Source organism: Phaseolus vulgaris, chromosome 11, assembly GCF_051622355.1.
Source record: "Phaseolus vulgaris cultivar YP4 chromosome 11, ASM5162235v1, whole genome shotgun sequence".
NCBI lineage: Eukaryota > Viridiplantae > Streptophyta > Magnoliopsida > Fabales > Fabaceae > Phaseolus > Phaseolus vulgaris.
In genome coordinates, this window is record NC_143508.1 from 48891039 (window position 1) to 48913596 (window position 22558).

The 22558-nt window shown below is 31.5% G+C and overlaps 2 protein-coding genes across 3 annotated transcripts; one reads left to right on the forward strand and one right to left on the reverse strand.

Moving 5' to 3' along the window:
• Window positions 1-6814: 6814 nt before the first annotated feature.
• On the reverse strand, window positions 6815-14217 carry LOC137824593 (metal tolerance protein 10). Of its 2 annotated transcripts, none has more exons than XM_068630258.2 (6): window positions 13837-14217; window positions 10219-10331; window positions 9532-9777; window positions 8871-8951; window positions 8367-8597; window positions 6815-7248 (listed from the first exon to the last, which is right to left on the reverse strand). In XM_068630258.2, exons 1-6 carry the CDS (start codon window positions 14042-14044, stop codon window positions 6904-6906), a joined length of 1224 nt encoding a protein of 407 aa, XP_068486359.1. In that variant the 5' UTR covers window positions 14045-14217; the 3' UTR covers window positions 6815-6903. The 2 variants fall into 2 exon arrangements, with proteins under 2 accessions (XP_068486359.1, XP_068486366.2); XM_068630265.2 differs by having other exon boundaries at window positions 10219-10347; window positions 13837-14092.
• Window positions 14218-19610: 5393 nt separating this feature from the next.
• Window positions 19611-21537, forward strand: LOC137821812 (uncharacterized). The gene is made up of 2 exons (XM_068626576.2): window positions 19611-20206; window positions 20753-21537. Exons 1-2 carry the CDS (start codon window positions 19881-19883, stop codon window positions 21234-21236), a joined length of 810 nt encoding a protein of 269 aa, XP_068482677.2. The 5' UTR covers window positions 19611-19880; the 3' UTR covers window positions 21237-21537.
• The last annotated feature ends 1021 nt before the right edge of the window (window positions 21538-22558 follow it).

Consider the following 22558-nt stretch of genomic DNA (forward strand, 5'->3'; position numbering starts at 1 on the left):
TGGAGTTGAGTTAGGCTTAAAGTCCACTTCGCACTTCGTAATATTTCTATAAAATGATTAAATTATAAGTTATTTAAATAATATATAATGAATATTTCTTCATTTATATATACACGTAATTATGTTATGTATGTGTAGTAAAAGAAAAGAAAGAAGAATAGATGCAAAGTTTCATAAAATGCATCACTATTTTACTTTTTTTTTTCATATTTATTTTTAATATATCAATAAAAAAGGAAAGAGAATTACAATTATAATTTTTATTATTAATAAAAAATTATAAAATAATTTTTAAATTGATATCCAATATTAATTACCAAAGTTTTAATTACTAAATGCTTTAGGTTCTAGAGTAATCTTTAATTTAAAATTATAAATTAGAAACTAAATATTAGAAATTACTTCATCCCAAAGATTGTTAGGAACACTAAAACTATAATAAGCATAATATTTATCATTTTTTTAAAGTTTTATTTTTTCCATCTACTTCATAGATTTAGGTAAATACGGTGATATTACTTAATAAATAATACCTTTTTAACATAATAATTATTAAAAAAATATCCACCACCTTAAATTCACCTATTTCTTTTAATTCTCCTATTTAATCGTTTTTCTACTTCCATCTTATAAGTTAAAAACATATCAAAAGCTTTATCCTTATGTTTAATTAAGTACACTTTGGTGTGTTTAAATAATCATCTTAAAGGTTATAAAATTGTTTTTCCCACCTCTAGACATGATTTGTTTTAAATCAACAACATATGAATTATATCTAGAAGTTTAGTTTAACATTCTATAGAATGACAAGTTTTCTTTATTACTTTAGATTCTACAAAATTTCTACTTTGTTTGTCATGCATATTAATTAATCTTAGTTATTGCAATTTAATAACGTACAAATAATGTACATGTCTTAATATAGCATGCCACACAATCATAAGAATTAACAATATAAGTAGAAGACCCAGATCCAGAATCATTGATAATTTAAAAAATGTTAAGTACAAAGAGACCTAGATCACAATATATCTTCCCCCACAAACACATTATTGTTTTTGATAACAATGTTATCATATTCAATGACACTTCAACCCCAACATTTTCCAACAGTGCTATGGAGATCAAATTAACTCCAATAGACAACACGTATAACACATCACTTAAAGTTAAAGTCTTTTCATATGAGATTTAGAAGAATTTTTCCTTTTCCTAGAATGAGAGTTGTCTTGGATTCATCGAGATAAACTTGTTTTTCTTCACCCTCCCACTTGTGTAGGAGGAAATCATATTTTTGTTTACAGAAATGTGTGTGGTAGTTCCATAGTCCACACTACTCATTTGCTCACATTGATCAGAAGGTTCACTTGTGAAATGACCACTTCAATTGTATCTTCCTAGTCCGCTATACTTGTCTTAGAAGAATTATTGTTTCTGACCCTGTTTTCAATGAGGTGCATGATGACCCGACTTTCCATAGAAAAAGCAAGTCCCTTTCTAATTAAAGGTAGGGTTAAATCCATTGGGACAAGAAAATTTAAATATTTTTTTTTTCTTGTGAACATGTTTTTTCTCGTACCTTTTTGGAGTTGGTTTGTGTTCTATCATATTTTTCTTAGTAGATAAAGTTTTAGCTAGCAACATTATATTCCTTTCTATTATGTCTTTAATGATGGTCTGAGTGATGGGATTTAATAGTGACATTTTGTATGTGTATGTGCTTCAATTGTTGTTTGTAGTCAGTCTAAGACTGCAAAAGTTTTCCAATAAAAAGTTCTAAAACAAGTTCATTAGGTAAGGATATGTTCTCAACTTTAATATCTTCAAGAAGTTTGTGTTATTTGTTGATTTGGGCTTTATGTCCTTGTCTTTTATCATCTCCCAATGATAGTTTTCGTTAATGAACCTTTGTCTAATGACATCTTTGACAATATATGAGAATAAGAGAATCTCAAATATATTTTGTTTCCTTTTAAGAGTAATACACATTAAACAAATTGTTCGATAATGCATTGAGCAAAGTGTGACAATATACGTTATTTGCATGAGTCCAATCTTTATTTTTTTTTTGTAGGAGTTCTAGAGTCTGGTTTGGAAGTCGTAAAAGCAACAACTCCATGTTGGGAAAAACGGGTAATTTTCCCACTAAAACAAAACCCTAACAAAGCTACCCGACAAATAATATTGAATAAATAAAGCGGAATAATAAAAGAGATAAAGAGGAAAAACACACCCAAAAATTGTTAACGGAGTTCGGCCTGTTTAGCCTAATCTCCGAGCACAGCAAAAACAACTCACTTTTATTATTATGAGAGAAGATATTACAAATTGGGATATATAACAGTGAAGGAGGAGAGCTTAATTTATAACCCTCAAACCTCCTTCCCAAACAATGAACCCACCGATGTGGGACTTGGGATTAAGCCAAAATCAACAAATCTCCACCTTGGCTTAATTTCAAGTCCCACCTAAAACAAATCTTCTCAAAACATAACAAAAACAAACTTTACAGTGCTTCAAATTTGTGCCTCCGGATGCCAACTTCAAATGTGCAAGATATTAACCAAGTCTAAACAGTGTTCAAACTTGGCCCTTGTAACCACCTTGCCTTGTAGCGAACATCTTCTTTATTAGAAAATTCTTCTTTCTTTGCAAATACCCATTTGCATCCAATTGCCTTCTTACCTTTTGGTAATTGTGCCAACTTCCACGTCTTGTTCTTCTTCAAAGACTGCATCTCCTCTTCCATCGCACCTGCCCAATTACCACTCTCTGAACTCATAATGGCTTCTGGGTAAGTGGATGGAATGTCATCAACAACTGGAAGTGCATAGGCAACCATATCCATGAAACGAGCAGGCTTCTGAATATCTCGTCTCTGTCTTCTAACTGCAATTGGCGCTGATTGTTGTTGAGATTCTTGGGTAGGAACCTCTTCCTCATTTGACTCTTCTTCTGCCATAGGAGAGTCACTTGTGGTATTTCATGTTGGGATCACCACTGTTTGCTCAAACTCCACCTGCTTCCGGGCATACTCCACTTGTTGTGGAGTACTATCAGCTCCTTCTGGATTTACCTTCTTTAACATGGCAGATTCATCAAAGGTAACATCCCTGCTGATAATTGTCTTCTTTGCCTCTAGAAACCACAAACGGTATCCCTTCACTCCAGGACTAAAGCCCATGAAAAGAGTTTTCTTTGCCCGTGGATCCAACTTTGATTCAATCACATGATAATATGCAATAGAACCAAAAACATGCAAAGAATCATAATCGGTTGCAGGTTTTCCAGACCATACCTCTAACGGGGTTTTGCCATCTATAGCAGATGATGGCAAACGATTGACGAGATGTTGAGCGTATGTCACAGCCTCAGCCCAAAACTCTTTGCCTAACTCAGCATTAAACAACATACAACGAACTTTCTCCACAAATGTCTTGTTCATACGCTCTGACACCCCATTCTGTTGTAGTGTTTTTCTAACAGTGAAGTGCCGAACTATGCCACAATCTTGGCATACCTTCAGGAACGGATCACTCTTGTATTCTCCTCCATTGTCTGTTCGGAGAACCTTAATCTTCCTTCCTGTCTGGTTTTCAACTTCAGCTTTCCACTTAAGGAAAATTTCAAGCACATCATTTTTGTTCTTCATAGTAAACACCCAAACTCTCCTGGAAAAATCATCCACAAAAGTGACAAAATAATGCCTACCTCCGATTGACGGAGTCTTGGCAGGTCCCCACACATCTGAATGCACATAATCCAGAATACCCTTGGTATTGTGAATTGCAGTGCCAAACTTCACTCTTCGTTGTTTTCCCAGAACACAATGCTCACAAAATTCAAGTTTGCAAGCCTTCGTACCTTTCAACAATCCCTGCTTGGTAAGAATTTGCAAAGATTTCTCTCCAGCATGTCCCAACCTCATATGCCACAACTTTGTTGCCTCAGCATCCTTCTTAGAGCTAGAAGTTGTTGTCGCTACTGTCCCCACCATTGTACTACCTTGATAGTAATACAAATTGTTCTTCATCACGCCTTTCAACATCACCAGTGCTCCTGAAGTTGCTTTAAGAATTCCATCTCGCATCGTCACGACTAGGCCTTTAGATTCTAAAGCCCCCAATGAGATGAGATTCTTCTTCAACTTTGACACGTACCGTACATCTCGCAAAATTCTGGTGGATCCATCATGATTCGCAGCTTGATTGAACCTATCCCAACTGTCTTACATGGATTATCATTTCCCATGTAAACAACTCCGCCATCGAGTTCTTGAAATTCAAAGAACCAATCCCGAATGGGACACATATGATAAGTACAACCTGAATCCAATATCCACTCATCTGGATACGATGATGCTGAAAGCGAGACAATTAAAGAGATATCTGATTTCACATCACTTTTTCATTCTGCAACATTTGCATCTTGCGGAACCTTCTCTTTCTTCTGCAGTTTTGGACAGTCTTTCTTCCAGTGTCCTTTCTCATGACAGAAAGCACACTCATCTTTGGCAACGGCTCGACCTTTAGATTTAGACATCCCTCTTCTCTCCTTTGTTTGGCTTTGCTGACGACCTCTTGCCACCAATGCTTCTTCTGATGTCGTTGATTTGGTTTTCATCTTATCCTGCTTTCTCAATTCATGACTATATAAAGTAGAACAAACAGCATCTAACGACACATTCTCCTTCCCGTGAAGGAGCGTAGTCTCAAAATGTTCAAATTCATCAGGAAGAGATGATAACAACATCAAAGCCAAATCCTCATCCTCAAACTTCACATCTAAATTCAACAGGTCTGCTACTAATTGATTAAACATAGTGATGTGTGCATTCATAGTAGTACCTTGTTGGTAGTCAAATCGGAACAACCTTTTCTTCATCAGGAGCTTGTTCTGGCAACTCTTCTTCAGAAACTTGTCCTCCAATGCCTTCCACAGTTTGTGTGCAGAAGTCTCGTTTTTTACAGCGTACTTCTGCTCTCTGGACAGGCAGGATCGAATAGTTCTGCTTGCTAACCGGTTGATGATACTCCAGTCTTTCTCCTCTACCTCTTTTGGTTTCTCTCCTTCAATAGCAATATCAAGACCCTGTTGAAAAAGAGAGTCCAAGACCTCTCCTTGCCACATGCCAAAATGTCCAGTGCCATCAAATATTTCCACCGCCAATTTCAAAGTGGACACCGGGAACCTCGACCATGATGACGAGGAGCCCGAAACTCTGGATACATCCTTCGCTTCTTCTTCTTGATTTGCCATTACAAACTCAAAATATAATATTCAATATTACAAATAATTTCAAACAACCCAAGGCGAACCTTCGGCTCTTGATACCACTTGTTGGGAAAAACGGGTAATTTTCCCACTAAAACAAAACCCTAACAAAGCTACCCGACAAATAATATTGAATAAATAAAGCGGAATAATAAAAGAGATAAAGAGGAAAAACACACCCGAAAATTGTTAACGGAGTTCGGCCTGTTTAGCCTAATCTCCGAGCACAGCAAAAACAACTCACTTTTATTATTATGAGAGAAGATATTACAAATTGGGATATATAACAGTGAAGGAGGAGAGCTTAATTTATAACCCTCAAACCTCCTTCCCAAACAATGAACCCACCGATGTGGGACTTGGGATTAAGCCAAAATCAACACTCCATACATGTCTAACAGAGTAGACACATGCAAGCATTTGTTAAAACTTCAATTGTTGAAACATTCGAAAATGGTTTCACAAAGATAGTATGAGTTGCAACAACACCATTTGGCTTTTCCAGTGTAAATTTGGATTTGAGGTTCATGCCCTCAGCCATAAGTCCTTAAGATTGTAGCAAAATGAGGTTGAGAATGCAAAATAGACCTATTTCCTAAGGTGTGGATGGTTACTGCCCTTAAGGACTTATTCGCGATGTGTTTCACAAGCTACCCAAGATACAACAGGAACTTCTTGGGTAACATCGAGGAACTCAAAACTAGCAAGCAAGTTCATAAGAGTAAAAAAATCTAGGACTAAAGAAGTAGGAGAAGAGAAAAGAGCAAGTGAAAGTTTTTTTTGGAGATGAGTAGAGACACATATTTATAGGTGAAGGAAAGACAGTTCCCCAAGTCTACAAATGAAGAGGAGTATCGTTCAGGAGGCGCATGAGATATGCAATGAAGCCAGAAAAGAGAGTTAGGGTTCCTCTTTGATTTCTTTGCCTGGGTGAGGGTTAGGATTATAAAGAGGAGTAGTCTTTTGCAATACTTAAAATTTCACAACAAATCGAACTATGGAAAAACTACGAAAAGAAAAACATGAATTTGAGAATATGAAAATTTTCAAACTCTTACATTTAAATAACATTTGAAATTATCTAATTTTAAATAATTCAATTAATTTAATAAAGTTCATGGACTTTAATTTCTTTTAAAATTCTCTATCCAAACAAATCATTTGACATACTTTTACAATTTTATTTATCTTTATGACTTGAAATTTTTGTGTTTATAGCTTTTTCATATTATTTCAATTATGTAATCTTTTTAAATGTACCATTTTCACCTTTTTTTTAAGCTTAAACTCTCCTTTTCATTACCACCATTATATCTTTATAAAAGGAATACATTTTTTTGTGTTAAAATTACTATTTCTAAAACAAATTTAATATTTAACATTTAATAAAATATATTATTTCGGTCCAAACATAGTTTTATTATTCTAAAATTAACCACACCTACAATTTTGTCATCTTAGTCAAACATATTTGTAAGTATATATATTGTAACAGCATCACAGTTAAGATTTCAATACCATTAATTCAAAATAAAAGTGATTATCAAAACAAAATGAACCCTTTGAAAAATTTCTATTAGCCAGACATTAAACCCATTTTACAAGTGATTTAGTTTGACATATATATAGTTATACCATCATCTTATGTTCAGGTCTGTGAGTAAACTCAAAATCAATGTGAACAAAAGCTCTTTCAACTTGAGGAAGTTGCTCCAATTTTTCCTGCAATGTCTCACCAATGTTGTGTGCTTGATTGAGAGGCATGTCTTCTGGCAACACAATATCTACTTCAACAAAGTAATGAGCACCAAAGGTGTATGCTCTCACAGTGTCTATGTGCTTCACCTCTTCATGGTGATTCCATATCAGATATGTCAACTTTGCTAGAAAATCTGGTGGTGCTGTTCTTCCAATAAGAGACCATACATTCTCAATCACTGTCTTTGCCCATATGTTAATTGTGTACAATGCTATCTGCATTGGATATTCAGGATATCATAGTAAGTTGATCAATCATGAGTTAGTTTATTGTTGTATGTAAATAGTAACAAAATAATCATGCAAGAATGAAGCTTTCAATAATTTTCATTAATAAATTATATGGGTATATATTGGAGATTTCACATTAACTAAAGATAAAAATATTTATATATAATTTATGGATGGTCCGATAGCGAAAGACATTTATATATAATTTATGGGTGTTCCGATAGCGGACAAAAATGGTAGTGAGTGAGCCTGATAACACTACAAGAAAATCATTAAATAGAATAACTTTTTTAGTCTTTACAATAATATCTAATATAGTCAATATAGTGACTAATTATTTTTTGTCTTTAAAATTAGTTTCTATCTAATGATTTTCTAGTAGTGTAAGGTTAACCGGATAAATTCTAATAGAGGTCTGATAGCGGATGGCCTGATAAGAGCAATAAAGATCTCATTAGAGTAGATTTTAAATGGCTGAGAGGTGTTTTGAGGTTAGGTTATGATGATTTTGACCAGATTATTTTTGTCTATGTAAATGGGTTGGATCACCCCTGAAGTGATTCTCTTGTATATATTGCTTTATCACTTATAAAAAAAAAATGGCTCTGGTACCATCATAAGAAATAGACTTTAAGCCTAACTTATCTTTATAAAACTGACTTATAAAATAAAATTTGCACCACTTATATACTATGAAATATTCTTATGTTTAGTCAATGTGAGATCTTGATGAATGATCCTTGTAGAATCATAGCATGTCTAAGTATAATGTATAGAACAAGTATAATATGTAAATTATGAGCCCCAATAAAAAAAATTGTTACAGATTCTCATGTTAAAAACTCATGTCAAATTTTAAGAATTTGGGTACTTTTCTCTCTGCATAAACTTGCAACATTTTAGTTAGTCATTGGGAAAACTTTGATCTATTTCTCTCATTCATCAACTTTGATGAGAAACTAACTTATTTAACATGTATGAACAAAGAGGGAGACTTGGTTTTCATGTGATAGGATGGTGAAATTTGAACATGAGAATATCCATTTTATCAAAGGGAAATGATAAGGAAAATAAGAAGCATGTAGTGGTAGTTATGAACTCACAATAATAGCTCCCATTGGATCAATCCACCAAGAGTACTTCACAGCAAGCACAGCAGCAACTAATCCAACTGAGTTAGTAATAACATCAAAAAAATGATCTTGTGCATAAGCTCTCACAATTTCATTCTTAAACCTTCTGCAGTAGATCATGAGTATGAACTTCACTACAGTGACAGATGCCATGATCCCAATCATCCATTTCAACTCTTGGGGATCCATTTCAGGCTTAGACTACAAGATAAAGAATGAAGCAAGAGATTCAAAATAGGTGAACTGATAACAAAATCTATAAGCAGAACACTCATTGCTTCACTTAAACACATCAAAGTTTTCCTTATTCATCTTTTTCTTACTTTGTCCTACAATCACTTGATCCTAACTTTTGTAAGATTACTCAAGAACTTTGAAGGAGTGCAAGCATAAAACAGCAATTTAGAATCTAACAGAGGGAGTTCATCAGATGCAAAACATGAAACAAAATAGTGAATTTATGATTTCAACTACCTTCGTAATGATTTGTCTGCCAGACTCAATCAAAATCTGCAATCCCAAAGTTGCCATCGCAGATGCAAAAACAATGATACCCTGCATATATGGAAAGTCTTAATGAAAATGTTATGTCTCTCAACAATGCAATGATTCTTTTGAACCACACAAATCCAATTGTTATCATTCTCATAATCTATTCTAGACTCGAATTCTCATTTGTTCACCTTCTATGTCTTCTTGAGATTATAATTATTGAGAAGTGAAATTTAAGTCTAAATCAACTTTATAAAACCAATTTATAAAATGATGTTTGTCACATCTTACGTGTGACTATGTATTATGGATGAACTAGTGAATGACACAATAAACCCAACACAAACACTTATTAAGATAAGTTCTAAATGACTCTGATACTATATTAAGAAATTGACTTTAAGTCTAACTCAACTTATAAAACCGACTTATAAGATGAGATTTTGCACCTACTTATATACTATTAAATGTGTCTTTATCTCTAGTCTAGTCGATGTAAGTCCGTGTGAATTTTAACATGTTCCTAGAGAATATATTTTAACAAAAACATGCATTTATTGTATCAAATTTATGTAGGTAGTAAAACCAAATTTTGAAGTAATGAACTTATAGTTTTACACTAAATATATATATAACAGCTTACCACTGGTTGCATCCTTTTCTTTCCAATGGGGTAGTGATACTGGTTTGGGTTTCTCATGGCATAGGCAGTGAACCACAATATGAAACCAGACAAGAGATCTAAGAGAGAATCCATGGTGGAAGCTATGACTGCTAATGATTTGCTCTCAAAGGAAGTATAAACCTTTGCTGCAAATAGCACCAAGTTAGCTGCATTTGACACATTCACTGCCAGTCTCTCACTTCTTGCTAACTGCTTCATTTCATCCTGAGAAGAAGAAGAAGAAATCAGTAATTTTAAAATTACCTTTGGAATTTAAAGGAACAACAACACTTTATTAAGATAAAATGAGCAATTGTTAAGAAAATTTGTGTAGGACACATATGAGAAGTGAATGATTTTGGGTAAGGTCTTTCAGCTTGATGACAATGATCTTGTTTTGTTGTTGGATGCATGTCTTTATTTGAGGGTGTGACCTCTTTGGTAGGATGAGACAAATGTATCTGGTGGGTTTCTATATCTTGGTCTGGTTTCTTATCTTGATATGTAGTACAATGTTTATCGGATCCTTAGTTGGTAGAATTTTAGGATCTTGTAATTTGTGGTTTTGTATAAGGGGTGAGACACCCTGAAGTGTCTCTTTTTATTTTATTTATTCTATGCTGATAAAAAAAATGAGAATTGAATGATGGTGAAAGAAGAATGAACCTCAGTGAGACTTCCAGGGAAATAACCCATTTCAGTCATTGAATCCATGTCATTATACCCTTCAAGGAGCTTCTGCTGTTTCTTGTAGTATTCTGCAACCTTGCGTTCCTTTTCTAAAACAAAAGGTAACTATAACATTACTAGGAAACAAACCACTTCAGAAACAAAGCTGAATTATAGAGCTATGCATTTTAACTAAAACTATTAAAACATATTCATAATAGCATAATGGCAAGATAGAAGAAAAGTGATTTCAGAAACAAACTCTTTTACTTCATAGTCTTGTACTAGAGGAACTTCTTGTGATAAGTTAAATTGATTTACATTGCTTAGAGTCCAAAATAAAGATAAAACTAAATTCAGATTTTTAAAATAAAGTTTTGTATTTCAATCTTATGAATGAAAAAAAAAACATGGTTAAAAGAAAAAAAAATGTTTTAGAAGTGATAAGTAAACTTCAACCACAAATCTAAATGAACAAAATAGGAAATATTTTTCCTATCTAAGCTTTTAGAATCTTGGAATATTCAACAAAGTCTCATATTGAATAATAAGAGAAAAAAAGTAAGAAATTACTATAGAAATTGAATAATAAGAGAAAAAGTAAGAAATTACTATAGAAATAAAGAGTTGATATGAATCTTGTTACCATAACTCAATAAGCTTCTTGGTTAAGTATATAAGAGACTAAGTTGGCCTGTCATACATTTGGTTCATCCTACAAAGACTGTTTCTTCCTGTACCTCCATATCTTCTTGCACCTCTATACATAACATGAAAATACATTTTTATCCTTCTTGTGCCACCCCCATAGAATAACTTTCGAATTATGTAATCCGGAAATACATTTGAAAAAAGACTTCCAGATTACATAATCCGGAAGTTAAAAAAGACTTCCAGATTATGTAATCCAGAAAGTAATCATGCATCTGAAAAAAGACTTCCGGATTATATAATCCGGAAGCTAATTACAAATTTGAAAAATGACTTCCGGATTATGTAATCCAGAATATTACAGAAAGACATTTTTGGAAATATGAAAATCAATGGAGGTGAGAGAAGAAGGTATGGAGGTGCAGGAAGAAGCAGCCTCCTACAAAATGACTGAGGCAATTGCTTCTTGCACCACATTACTGCACCCAATTCCAAGGGAAAAGACAAAAATGCCCTTAAAAAATGGGGGTAGATATAAAAATACATTCTGGACCCCTTTTTCAAGAACATAATAATCTCTTCCGGATCTACTTTTTTTGGAATATATTATTTTCAATTCTGGATTTTCTTATCCGGAATGGAATTTTGATTTTTGTTTCTGGATATTTATTTCTGGAACACAATAATATCTTATGGATCTACTTTTCCAGAATGTATTATTTTTAATTCTGGATTTTCATTTCCAGAATAAAGGGCATTTTCAGAATTTGAAAATTTTGTTGAGTGTAGGTTCAAAACCGTTGGGTGTAGGAAGTCTTTGCCAACGACTGAATTCACTGGATTGCGGGCCAGCCATATAAAAAGAATTGTACTTTTTTATTAGGATGTTTCTTCCTGCATCTCATCAAATTTCTTCCTACACCTTATCATTTTCAAAATTTAATTTCCATAATATAAAAGTGAATTTCAAAAATAAAAATTTAGAAAAGAAAAAAAATTCCAGAATAACCTTTTCGAAACAATTATTTTATCTTTCAAAATCTGAAACAACTATTTTGACTTCTGATTTTGAGAATTGATGGGATGCAAAAATAATTTGATAGAATGTTGAAAAAACCCTTTTTATTTTTACGTGGGTTAGCGTGTTGGTTCACCTCACATCTAGCCCGTACAGATTGCATGTTATGTGAGAAGGACCTTAGTGGGTTGGCGAGCCAAACCAAGTTTTTGTTAACAAGATGCGGATCGGCACACCCCACGTTGTCATTCCTATTTGTAATTTTGTAAATTGCACTAGAGGGTTTTACATTTTTTACTAAAACATTTTCTACTAAAAACTAAAAAGGTTTGCAAATTTTGTAATAAAAATTTACAGGTTTTATGAGAAGAATTATATGTTGAATGATAATATTCTTGTAGCCTTTGATATGACTTTTATGCTCTTATTCGTAAATTCACTAAAAAAGTATTACAAAAGATTATTTTCCTATTACATTATTCCCAATTTCCATATATAGAAAAAAAAACTTGTCTCCTTACTTTTTTGTGAGAAACTTCAGCAACTAGGTTTTGAAATATAACGTAAATAAAATTTGTACATGTCCATATGTAATAAATTTTATTAGTATAAATTTTGATATTATAAAAGTAAACTTTATATTTAATTTAACTTCATTAAATTAACTTATAAGATAATATTTATACCAATTTATATATTATAATTTAGTTATATTTTTAATTAATATTTTTAACTCACGTGAAATTAAAATTAAAATGCACACAAGATGCTTAGTATATCCTCTTACTCGCAAGGAATCACTTTATAACCTATCTTTTTTCAAAAAAGGGGAAAAAAAGAATACTCCACCAAAACAATCACAAAAGCAATAAATAAAAGAGAATATAATAAAAAGAAAAGTTTTACTTATATTCCTCACTCACTTCAAACAATAAGACACGTAATTCCAACAAAATTAAACCAACCCATTACTCCAAAAAGAAAGATAATGAGATGGAAAAAAATACATTTTCATATATATTTTAGAAAATTTGTGACCACCACACTATGTCTTATCTTCATTTTATAGTCTTTTTAAATGTACGTACAAATGGATGAGAAAAATAGGTGTTTTAATTATTTTAGTTACTTAATTTATAATTATATCGAAACAAAATTGATAGTGACTAATAATTTTGTAATTACTTATGATACATGGTCCAATTGAACTGTAAATAAAAGTGTTTGTGATTATTGAAGTAACTCAATTATAAATAAGATCAAATAATAATATATAAATAAATATTTTTTTTCTTATAAATCGGTACGTAATATGAGATTAAGTTAATATGGTATTATAATTAAGATTAATTAATATAGTATTAGGGTTTATTATAATAAAATTTCACTTAAAAAAAATCTCAAATTATATACGGATTATTAGATACGGATCAAAATTCGTATGTAAAAATGAACATTACTTACGAATTTTTACATACGAATTCTATTCCATATGTAAATAGATATTACATACGGATTTTTCGTATGTAAATTAAAGGTAATTACATACGAATATAATTCGTATGGAATTTTGGCGTCATGAAGCAGAAATTTATGTATGTAAACAGGTATTACATACAGATTTCTCCGCAGGTAAACGACAGATAATTACAATTATTTAGATTCTAAATTTGGTAGCAAAAACTTTGGTTGTTAATTAGATACCAATTTAGAAATCATTTAACAATAATATAAATTAATTTAGAAACCAAAAATTTATTTAATCCCTACAATGGTCTCTAATTTAATCATTATAACAATTAATTATTTTTTATCTATAAAATTAGTTTTTATTTTATAATTTTCTTGTAATGAATCACTTCAAAAAAAAAAAAATTCTAATTTCTACTCTATATGTATCTTTAACCTAACTAGAATGATGAAAATGAAGAGAGAAATTTTCTTACTTGGTTTGGGAAAAAGACCATGAAAAGTGAAGCAAGTAAGGTTATTATGGTGATGATGGGTTGGACTTGGCCGTGGCAACTGAAACTCCTTCACATTCAGTCTCCACGACAGTGATGACAACTCTCCGGAGGCCTCCTCCGCCAGAAGCTGCTCACCTCGGCCGGTCTCAGCGGCGGCGCCGCCGTGTCTTCTACCACTCTCCGACATCACTTTTTCTGTTGGTTTTTTCCTTTTTGTTGAATCAAATATTTGTTCACTGAATAATGAACTTTCCTTGTTATATAGGGAAATTTAGGAGGGTGGTGGAATAACACGTGGCACCATTTTCTGAATTTTTAGGGTTTGGATAGAAAGATTTTGTACAAAAAAGTTGCACGATTGCATGAAAGATTATGGAGTACAACTGTGTATAATACAAACTAAGTAAATAATGATTATTGGATGTAGCCACACTTTCTTTAGTTGGAGGATTGTTTGTTTTCAAATTGGGTTAAATATATTTTTATTTTTAATTAATTGTTTTTCATCATTCATATACCATTAATAGTGACGAATTTTTTATTAATAATTTTGTAGGTCAAAATAATATATTTAAACTAAGTATACATTTAATGTTTAATTTTCATATAAAATTAGTAAAAAAAATTCTTTATATGTTGCAAATTTTATAAAGATAAACAAATGAAGAAAATGTTCATAAAATTTGTAAACTTATATTCTATCTTAGTCCAAAAAATTCATCCCAACATAGAGAACAACATGATCATATTGATACTCCAATCAAATATTAAATTGATCCTAATTAGTTGAGTGTGAAATGGATAAGATTTACACTTTTTATGACTGTTTTATGTTATATATTTAACAAAAAAAAATGTAAAGTTGGTGGTGGCATAATGCAAGATAGTGGAATAGTGAATTGGTAGTTGTAATGTCTCTCTATCTATCCACCAAGTGGCTTAAAGCTATAACAAATCTCCACTAACACTAAAGTGTGTTCAAATTTGTGTGCAAAAACTTATTCAATAATCTAAATGATAGGTCAAACATTCATGGGTGACGTGTTTATGATCTTCTTCAACTTTTTCATGAAAAATAATATAATGATTCCTATTAAAGTGGGTTTAAAGAGTGCATTATGCAAAAGAGATGAAAAAAGAATGGGATGGGGATGAGGATGAGAATGACTTGGGGTAAACTACTTTATATTAACATGTTTGTTTTGGTTGTACTTTTGTTATATTTGTTTGTATAAGATATAAAGTATATTTATAGGTTAGTTATCATCCAACAAAGTATAATTACTTACTCATGAATAATATCATCCTCCTAGAATATTTTAAGCAAATTAATTTTAATTATTTTTATTGATATTTATTTTTATTTAGATAAGTTTATATAAAATCATTTTCATAAAAAAATATTATCATCTCATAATTTATACATGTTAGTCTTACTATTATTATTTTTTAATATTTTATTAACTTAAACGTTAGGGAGTCCTTTTTAGATAGATTCGTATTTATTATTTGAACGTTCTCATTTAGAGTTTTTTTTCTCATAGTTCACAACTCAACACAAAAATTTTACCATTCTAACAACTTGTTTAAAGATGTTCCACTTTTAAATAGGAATATTCACCACCTATTGTGGGGCTTTGAGAAAAAAAAAATCTAAGTCACCATAATTTATGGTTCTTTCAAAAAGTCACACTACATCTTCTTTGCATCTAATGATGAGATGAATCTTTCTTTCATAATTAATATCCTTATAACACATATGGAAGTGTTAGAGAAAAGTTCAATACACCTTATATTGATTTTGATTATTTGTTTAACAATAAAGTATAAAACGTGATTTTATAAGCATCAAGTCTCGACAAATGTAAGTGTTTAACATTTTGTTTGTATACTTCATCTGGTAATTTGTTGCTTAGACGGACAATAAGTACATATACTCCGAAGTATTTTATGGTACAAAAGTTGAACACTTATAAATGTTTATTATATGCTTGCAAATAATGTTTGTCGCTTTATTTTTTACAAGAAGATCTCCTAATAAAGTGTCTACATCAAGGATCTTTAAAGAATATAGCTGTTCCACGGGCGGAATGGTAGTCCTACAAAAGTAGTTGACCTTGTTAGGTCCTATGTTTTACTCAAGTTTGACAAAATGATATTTGACCTAAACATAATAAGTCATGTTGTGTTTTAGATAGTTACGTAAAAAGGATATATGTTGGAAGAAAATAAATCATGTCGTGTTTTAGATGGTTACATCATAAGTCATGTCGTGTTTTAGATAATAAGTCATGTCATGGACAAGTTGTGAGAATGAAACTCCAAATACATTATGTTGGAAGAAAATCTCAAAATGAGAAAAAGGATAAGGAAAAATGAGTTTGTAAAATGAGGTTGGTTCATCATCAACTAATACACATGAATACTTTAAGTGTCGTAGAACATTCAAATATGGAGTATATACGCCACTAAACATTAATCACGACACACTACTTCAAGAAGCCTTTAATCTTGAATTAGAGCCTAGACATCCACCACTCCCTTCACTAGTGCATGTTGATCCAACTAAGCATTGTCGATACCATAAGAACATCAACCACACAACAAAAAAGTGTACTTAGGTAAGGATATCGTTGAAGACCTTGTATGATCCAAATCCTTAATTAGCCCGCTTTATACAAAAATGACAATGTGGGAAGAGACCAAGGAAGAGATAGTTACTAAGGTCGAGGCCTATAAGAGACTACCAAGGCTAAGGACAATGTAATAATTGGTATGGGAAGCAGTCGAACCACGAACAACAATATCAACAAAAAAATCTCCAAAATGTTCATAGAGTGATGCATTTTTTTTGTTGAAGGCTTTCCCAAAATAGGAAGTTCAAATTCAACTCAAAGAACACATCTTCACAATGGAAGATGATTTTTTTCAGTAAGGGTAGAGTCAAAGGTAATCAATGGAAGATGATTGATGTTCACTTTGTCCATATTGAGTCTCGAGTCCTTACTTTACAATGTTGGGCTAGTGTTTTCTTACTTGCCAAAATAAAGCCTTCATTTTCTTTTAAGTCTTAAAAGTAAGATATTTAGTTTGATGTTTTTAGGAGGAACATTCTTATGAAATCACGATAGGAATGTGTTTTGAACTTCTAATGAGTCAGTTTTATTTAAAGAAATGTCTCTCTGAAGTAATGCACAAGGTTTCTTCTGAGTCACTAAGTGAGAGTATCATTAAAGTAACTTCAATAAGTGTTTCATAGGGTACCCTTATTCAGTAAAAGCATACATGCTTAAGTGAAGGTATCAATTAAGTCACTCCAGTGAGTGTTTTGTCTGATACCCCTCACTCAATGAAGACAAATGTGCTTAAGTATAGGCATTGTCTGAGTCACTCCAATAAGTTCTTTATCAGATACCATTACTTAACAGAACTTCTTCACTCGAACAAAAATATTATCTAAATTCTATATTCAAGTGGTCTTTCGTAGTTTATCTGAATACACACTTTATGTTGTTGTATGATTATATGTATAAATTATAGAATTGCTTGGATGATTTATTTCTTTAATTGAGTGAAATGTGATATGTGTGTATGTGTGTTTTTTTATTTATTATTGGTAGCTTTGTATTTGTTGATTAAGTTTGACCTCTTATAAATGTACTCATATGGACACTTTGAAGGTGCATCTCAAGGATGTAGAATTTGAACCTTTATAAGTTTTTTCTATTCTATTGACAAATTTCCTTTATATATATATATATATATATATTTATTTATTTATTTATTTATTTATTTATTTATTGTACAATTTGATGTTAATTGATTAAATTATTACACTTTTCGGCATTACAACTTACATTATGATTTTTTTTTCTTTTACAAATTTGATTTAAGTTTTTATTTTATTTTATTTCTTTCTAAATTAAGATCCTATTTTTCATAGTATAAAAAACCAGTTTGGTAAAAAGTAGAAAAAAAGGAATATTTACATTTTTTTTTAAATCCAATGATTTTCCTTAAAAAAAATTACATTGGATATTATAATATTTTGTACTAAATGCAGAAAAATAGCTATAAAGTATTGAAATTCTAAACAAACATTTAATCTTCTTTATATTTTTATAATTATTGTAAATTAATTTACCTCATTCTTTTATGTTATAGTGAGTTGTTTCACATTTTTTTAAACTTTATTATTTTAATTACGACAATAAAGAAATCTAAAAGTGTTAATTAAAAAAAAAACTACAATAATTTCAAATTTTTTTTACATAAACAATTATATGTTACTATATTTTACTAGTTACTTTACATATTAATTTAAATATTCTAACAAGATACCATAAATGAAAAATACTTAATATAATTTCAAATACTATTTACAAAAAGGTTTTTTAATTTAAGATAGTTAAGACATAATTTATTATATCATTAACCTTGTACTGAAGACCCGTTATTGTTTATAGGACAAGAGTAAGTAATAATATTTATAATAACTTAAATTATTAAGTTTCAATTATCAATTATAACATATAAATACATAATATTTTTTAATCACTCCATTATAAATATGTATTAATCATTTAAAGACTTCAAAACTATTTATATAATTAACTACAGTTTTAAATATATATATATATATATATATATATATATATATTCTGTTAGCCCATAATTTCTAATCGCACCCCATTATTTTTGAAAATGACCATTTCATTCTTCATAAATACAATTTTAGATTATCTGTATGGGAAATCATTCAGAATAAGTTTTGTGAAATTTTTGAAACATGATTTATGAAACGACTTTTCCAATATATGAAATGTATTCTAGAACTAGTTTTCTAAAATAAGATTTTTCAGAACAAACATTTTAAAATAAACTTTTTGAAATAACTTTTCTAGAACATATAAGATGCATTTTAATATATAATTTTTAGAACAAACTTTCTAAAACATATATAATATCTTTCAAAACAATATGTTTAGAACAACTCTCTCTCTCATTCTTCTTCTCAATGAATGTAACGAGGATAGAGAACATAGGTGTATTTGGAGAATATCTTTGTTATCTTCTCTTCATATGAGGTGTATTTAGTAATCATAGGAGTGCAGGAAGCAAAGTTCATCTAACTATGTAGGTCAATCCACACCAGTCAAATGTTGACCCGTAAAAACAAGCCAAAGTAATCTATTTTGCCTCTAAGGGAGTTACTCTTTGCACTCCCAAATTTTCTTTTTACACCCCTTACAAATATGAAAATCCTCTACCTTTTGGTTAATGAAAAATAATTTTTAGATTGTGTAATTTGAAAGTCTCGACTTTCATAGATGTTCTCGAATAGGTATTGGGGTATAGAAAATGATTGTCTATTCCTCTTCTCGGTCGGTCGTTTCCACACTCAACTTCCTACTCTTTAAGTTCATTCTTCCTCTATTTTTTTACATGAAACAAAACTTCTAAAGTACACAATTTTTAAATTATTTTTTATAAAAAAACTTTCAAATTGTATAATTTGAGAATATTTTAGATTGCGTAATATTTTCTTTCTTGAGTTTAACGACTAAAAGAAAGATTAATTCTTTGTTGGATCCTTCCTTTTTTTACAGAACGAAAAGAGATAAAATCGGAGTAATTCCTTAAAAACCTTTCTAGATATTCCTCAATGTGTCTACATTCATGGATGAAAAAAAAAAATTAGGGTTACCATGCATGAAGTGCACATAAAAGCTATTGGGGAAAGGAATTACCCTAAGAGTGATTGAATGAAGGTGAAAAATGATGCAAAATGGAGGTGGCAACATGCGAAAGGCCAAGACTTTATTTTGATTTTGATTTCATGGCCACACTCAAAGCCACTCAAAATAGTTACCGACGACACAACGAAAGGCTGAAAATTTAGCTTGAGCACCACACACGTCACGAATGCAAGAGACGAAAACAACACAACTCTCTCTCTTTTTCTCTCTCAATCAATCGAATGAAGGGCTAAAATCTTTGATACCCTTTGAGCATTAAAGGCTATGGCTTTTCTTCTATCCAACCTCAAACCCTCTCTGCTTCCCCAAGCCAAATCAAAACCCTTTTCCATTTCCCAAACGCTTTCATCAGCAAAACCAGCAACTTCTCTCACTACTTCTTCGTTCTTCACCTCATGTTCTACTTCGCTTTCCACTCTCCAAACTCCCACTGCACAGGTTGCTCTGGGGAGCACACCAACCACTGGTGCCAAAGACGAGCATCAGCAGCAAAAGGATGAGTTTTATCTCAATCTTGGCCTTGCTGTGAGGACCCTCCGAGAGGACATGCCCTTGATCTTCGTCAAAGACCTCAATTATGACATTTACAGGTGATTTTCTCATCTGGGTGTTTTAGTTTTCATGCTTGAGATGTGTGATTTTGGTGTTATCTCTGTGTGGTTTGTGTTAGATTTAAGAGGTTTCATATAGGGGGAGATGGGTTTTTAATGTTGAATTTGATCGTTCTAGTAAATGAATTTTCTTCTTCTGTGATTTTGTGTGGATGGGTGATTTTCCGTTACATTTAAGATGGTATTTGAGATGTGTGCTTTTGTGTCAAGCGTGTATGGTTTTCTGGTAGATTTAAACCTTCCCTGCAGGCTAAAAATGGGTTTTTTAATATTGAATTTGTTCATTTCAGTGTTTGAATTTTCATCTATGTTTTGTGTGTGTGTGGTTTTCTGGTTGGTTAAGATGATTCTTGTCAGGGGAAATGGGCTTTTTAATGTTGAATTTGATCATTTCAGTATTTGAATTTTCATCTTTGAGATGTGTGCTTTTGTGGTAGGTGTTGGTGTGTGTGGTTTTCTGTTTGATTTAAGATGTTTCATAGAGGGGGAAATGAGTATTTTAAGGTTGAATTTTGATTATTTCAGGGATGATATAACATTCAAGGACCCTTTGAATACATTTACTGGTATTGAGAAGTACAAATTGATCTTCTGGGCATTGAGGTTTCATGGTAAAATTTTGTTCCGTGAGATTGCTCTGGATGTGTATAGGATATGGCAGCCTTCAGAAAATGTGATATTGATTAGGTGGAACCTCAGGGGTGTGCCTCGGGTTCCATGGGAGGCCAAAGGGGAGTTTCAAGGCACTTCACGGTACAAATTGGACAGAAATGGGAAAATTTATGAACACAAAGTTGATAATTTAGCATTCAATTTTCCACAGACCCTCAAACCAATTTCAGTTTTGGATTTGGTCACTGCCTGCCCTGCAAGTCCAAACCTAACATTTTCTTGGGGTTCTGTGGATTCCAACTCTTCTTCATGGATAGAGTTTTATCAAGCTGTTAAGGACACATTGGATCAAGAAGAGGGGTTGCTACCACAAGATTGTATGGCTACATGTTCATGATGACCACTTAGTATAAACTGTTCCATAGATGATATATTATATACTATAGATTGTAAAAGATTGGTTAGATATGATGAAATTTGGTCAATAGCATAAATAGTTTTTCTCAAAGGACAAAGTGTACATAGATATAGGCAATGAAGCAGAAGAGTACAAGTTGCCCTTTCTGATGTTGGAGGAAATGAATGTTTTTATATCTGGTGAGTTTTCACGGATGAGCTATATGCTATAATCAGAATTTTATAATTTAGAATTGTTTTGATTCTGTTACAGAATGAAATCATATCATGTTTTTCTCTCATATAATTGTTTAAGGATTGAACATATTTGAAACAGATACATTTTTATACTCTCTTTCAGCCTACTTGTAACATAGTTTCCCTGTAGTTAATTCTGTGCATATTTATATATTTGTATTGGTTTAGTAGGTGAGGTGAGTTTGAATAACTCCCATATTATCTTAGTAGGTCACAAAACCGACTTATAAGGAGAGTATTGCACCTGACTTATATATTATAATCTTATGAGGATATACTGAAGGGTATATATCGATAAAAAAATAAAAGACATCTCATCTAAGAAGAAGACATAAAAGCACAAAAATAGGAGATATCATGATCTTGTAGAATCATTGGTCCTTAGTAGAACACTAAGTATACTATCAACATTTTTTATGCCTAGATATGCTATACTCTCTCAGCATACTTTTTTTTATGGAAAACTTTTTATGAGGATAGGTTAACATTAGGTCCAACCTTCAATCCTTAATTGTTTAATCTAGTATTGTGAGTTATCACCATGTACAAATAAAAGATTATTCCTAAATGCATCTCATTTAGGAATCAAAGAGAGATGTTAACCTGGAGCTTTGGAGAAAAACTTTAGAAGTAATGGCTTCTACTCAAGTATGACTTACAAATGTGAAGAAAGATGTTACAAAATCAGATATACTTTCTTAGGTTTTCAAGTTCAACTATTTGAGACCCATATCACAAATTAGGGAAGACATTTTTCCACAACGAATTGCATGAATCTAGATGCCATTCACAGTGACAAAGATGTTGATACGAGTTGAAATTGTACATACAAGTTTTTCTTCAAACAATTAGGTTCGTGAGAAGTTATAAGAAATTTAGATGTTTTGGAATGTCATGAAAGGAACTCAATGAATATTACCCCTTGACACAAATTTAATTTGAATAGACTATATAAGTGTGAAAGCGCTCTTCAAAGAATGTGAATAAAGAAAGCAAACAACAACACAAACTAAAAACCATGGCGGATAGAAAAACATAAGAGAAATATAGACAAATTAGGAAGAA

Bases quoted from the DNA above. Each gene is read 5' to 3' on its own strand.
- LOC137821812 (XM_068626576.2), top strand. From the start codon at position 19,881: ATGGCTTTTCTTCTATCCAACCTCAAACCCTCTCTGCTTCCCCAAGCC. The intron at 20,207-20,752 runs GTGATTTTCTCA...TGATTATTTCAG, and splicing joins CTCAATTATGACATTTACAG to GGATGATATAACATTCAAGG.
- LOC137824593 (XM_068630258.2), bottom strand. From the start codon at position 14,044: ATGTCGGAGAGTGGTAGAAGACACGGCGGCGCCGCCGCTGAGACCGGC. The intron at 9,778-10,218 runs GTTCATTCTTCT...TCTTCTTCTCAG, and splicing joins TCCCTGGAAGTCTCACTGAG to GATGAAATGAAGCAGTTAGC. The intron at 8,952-9,531 runs GTAAGCTGTTAT...CCATATATGCAG, and splicing joins AGAAAAGGATGCAACCAGTG to GGTATCATTGTTTTTGCATC.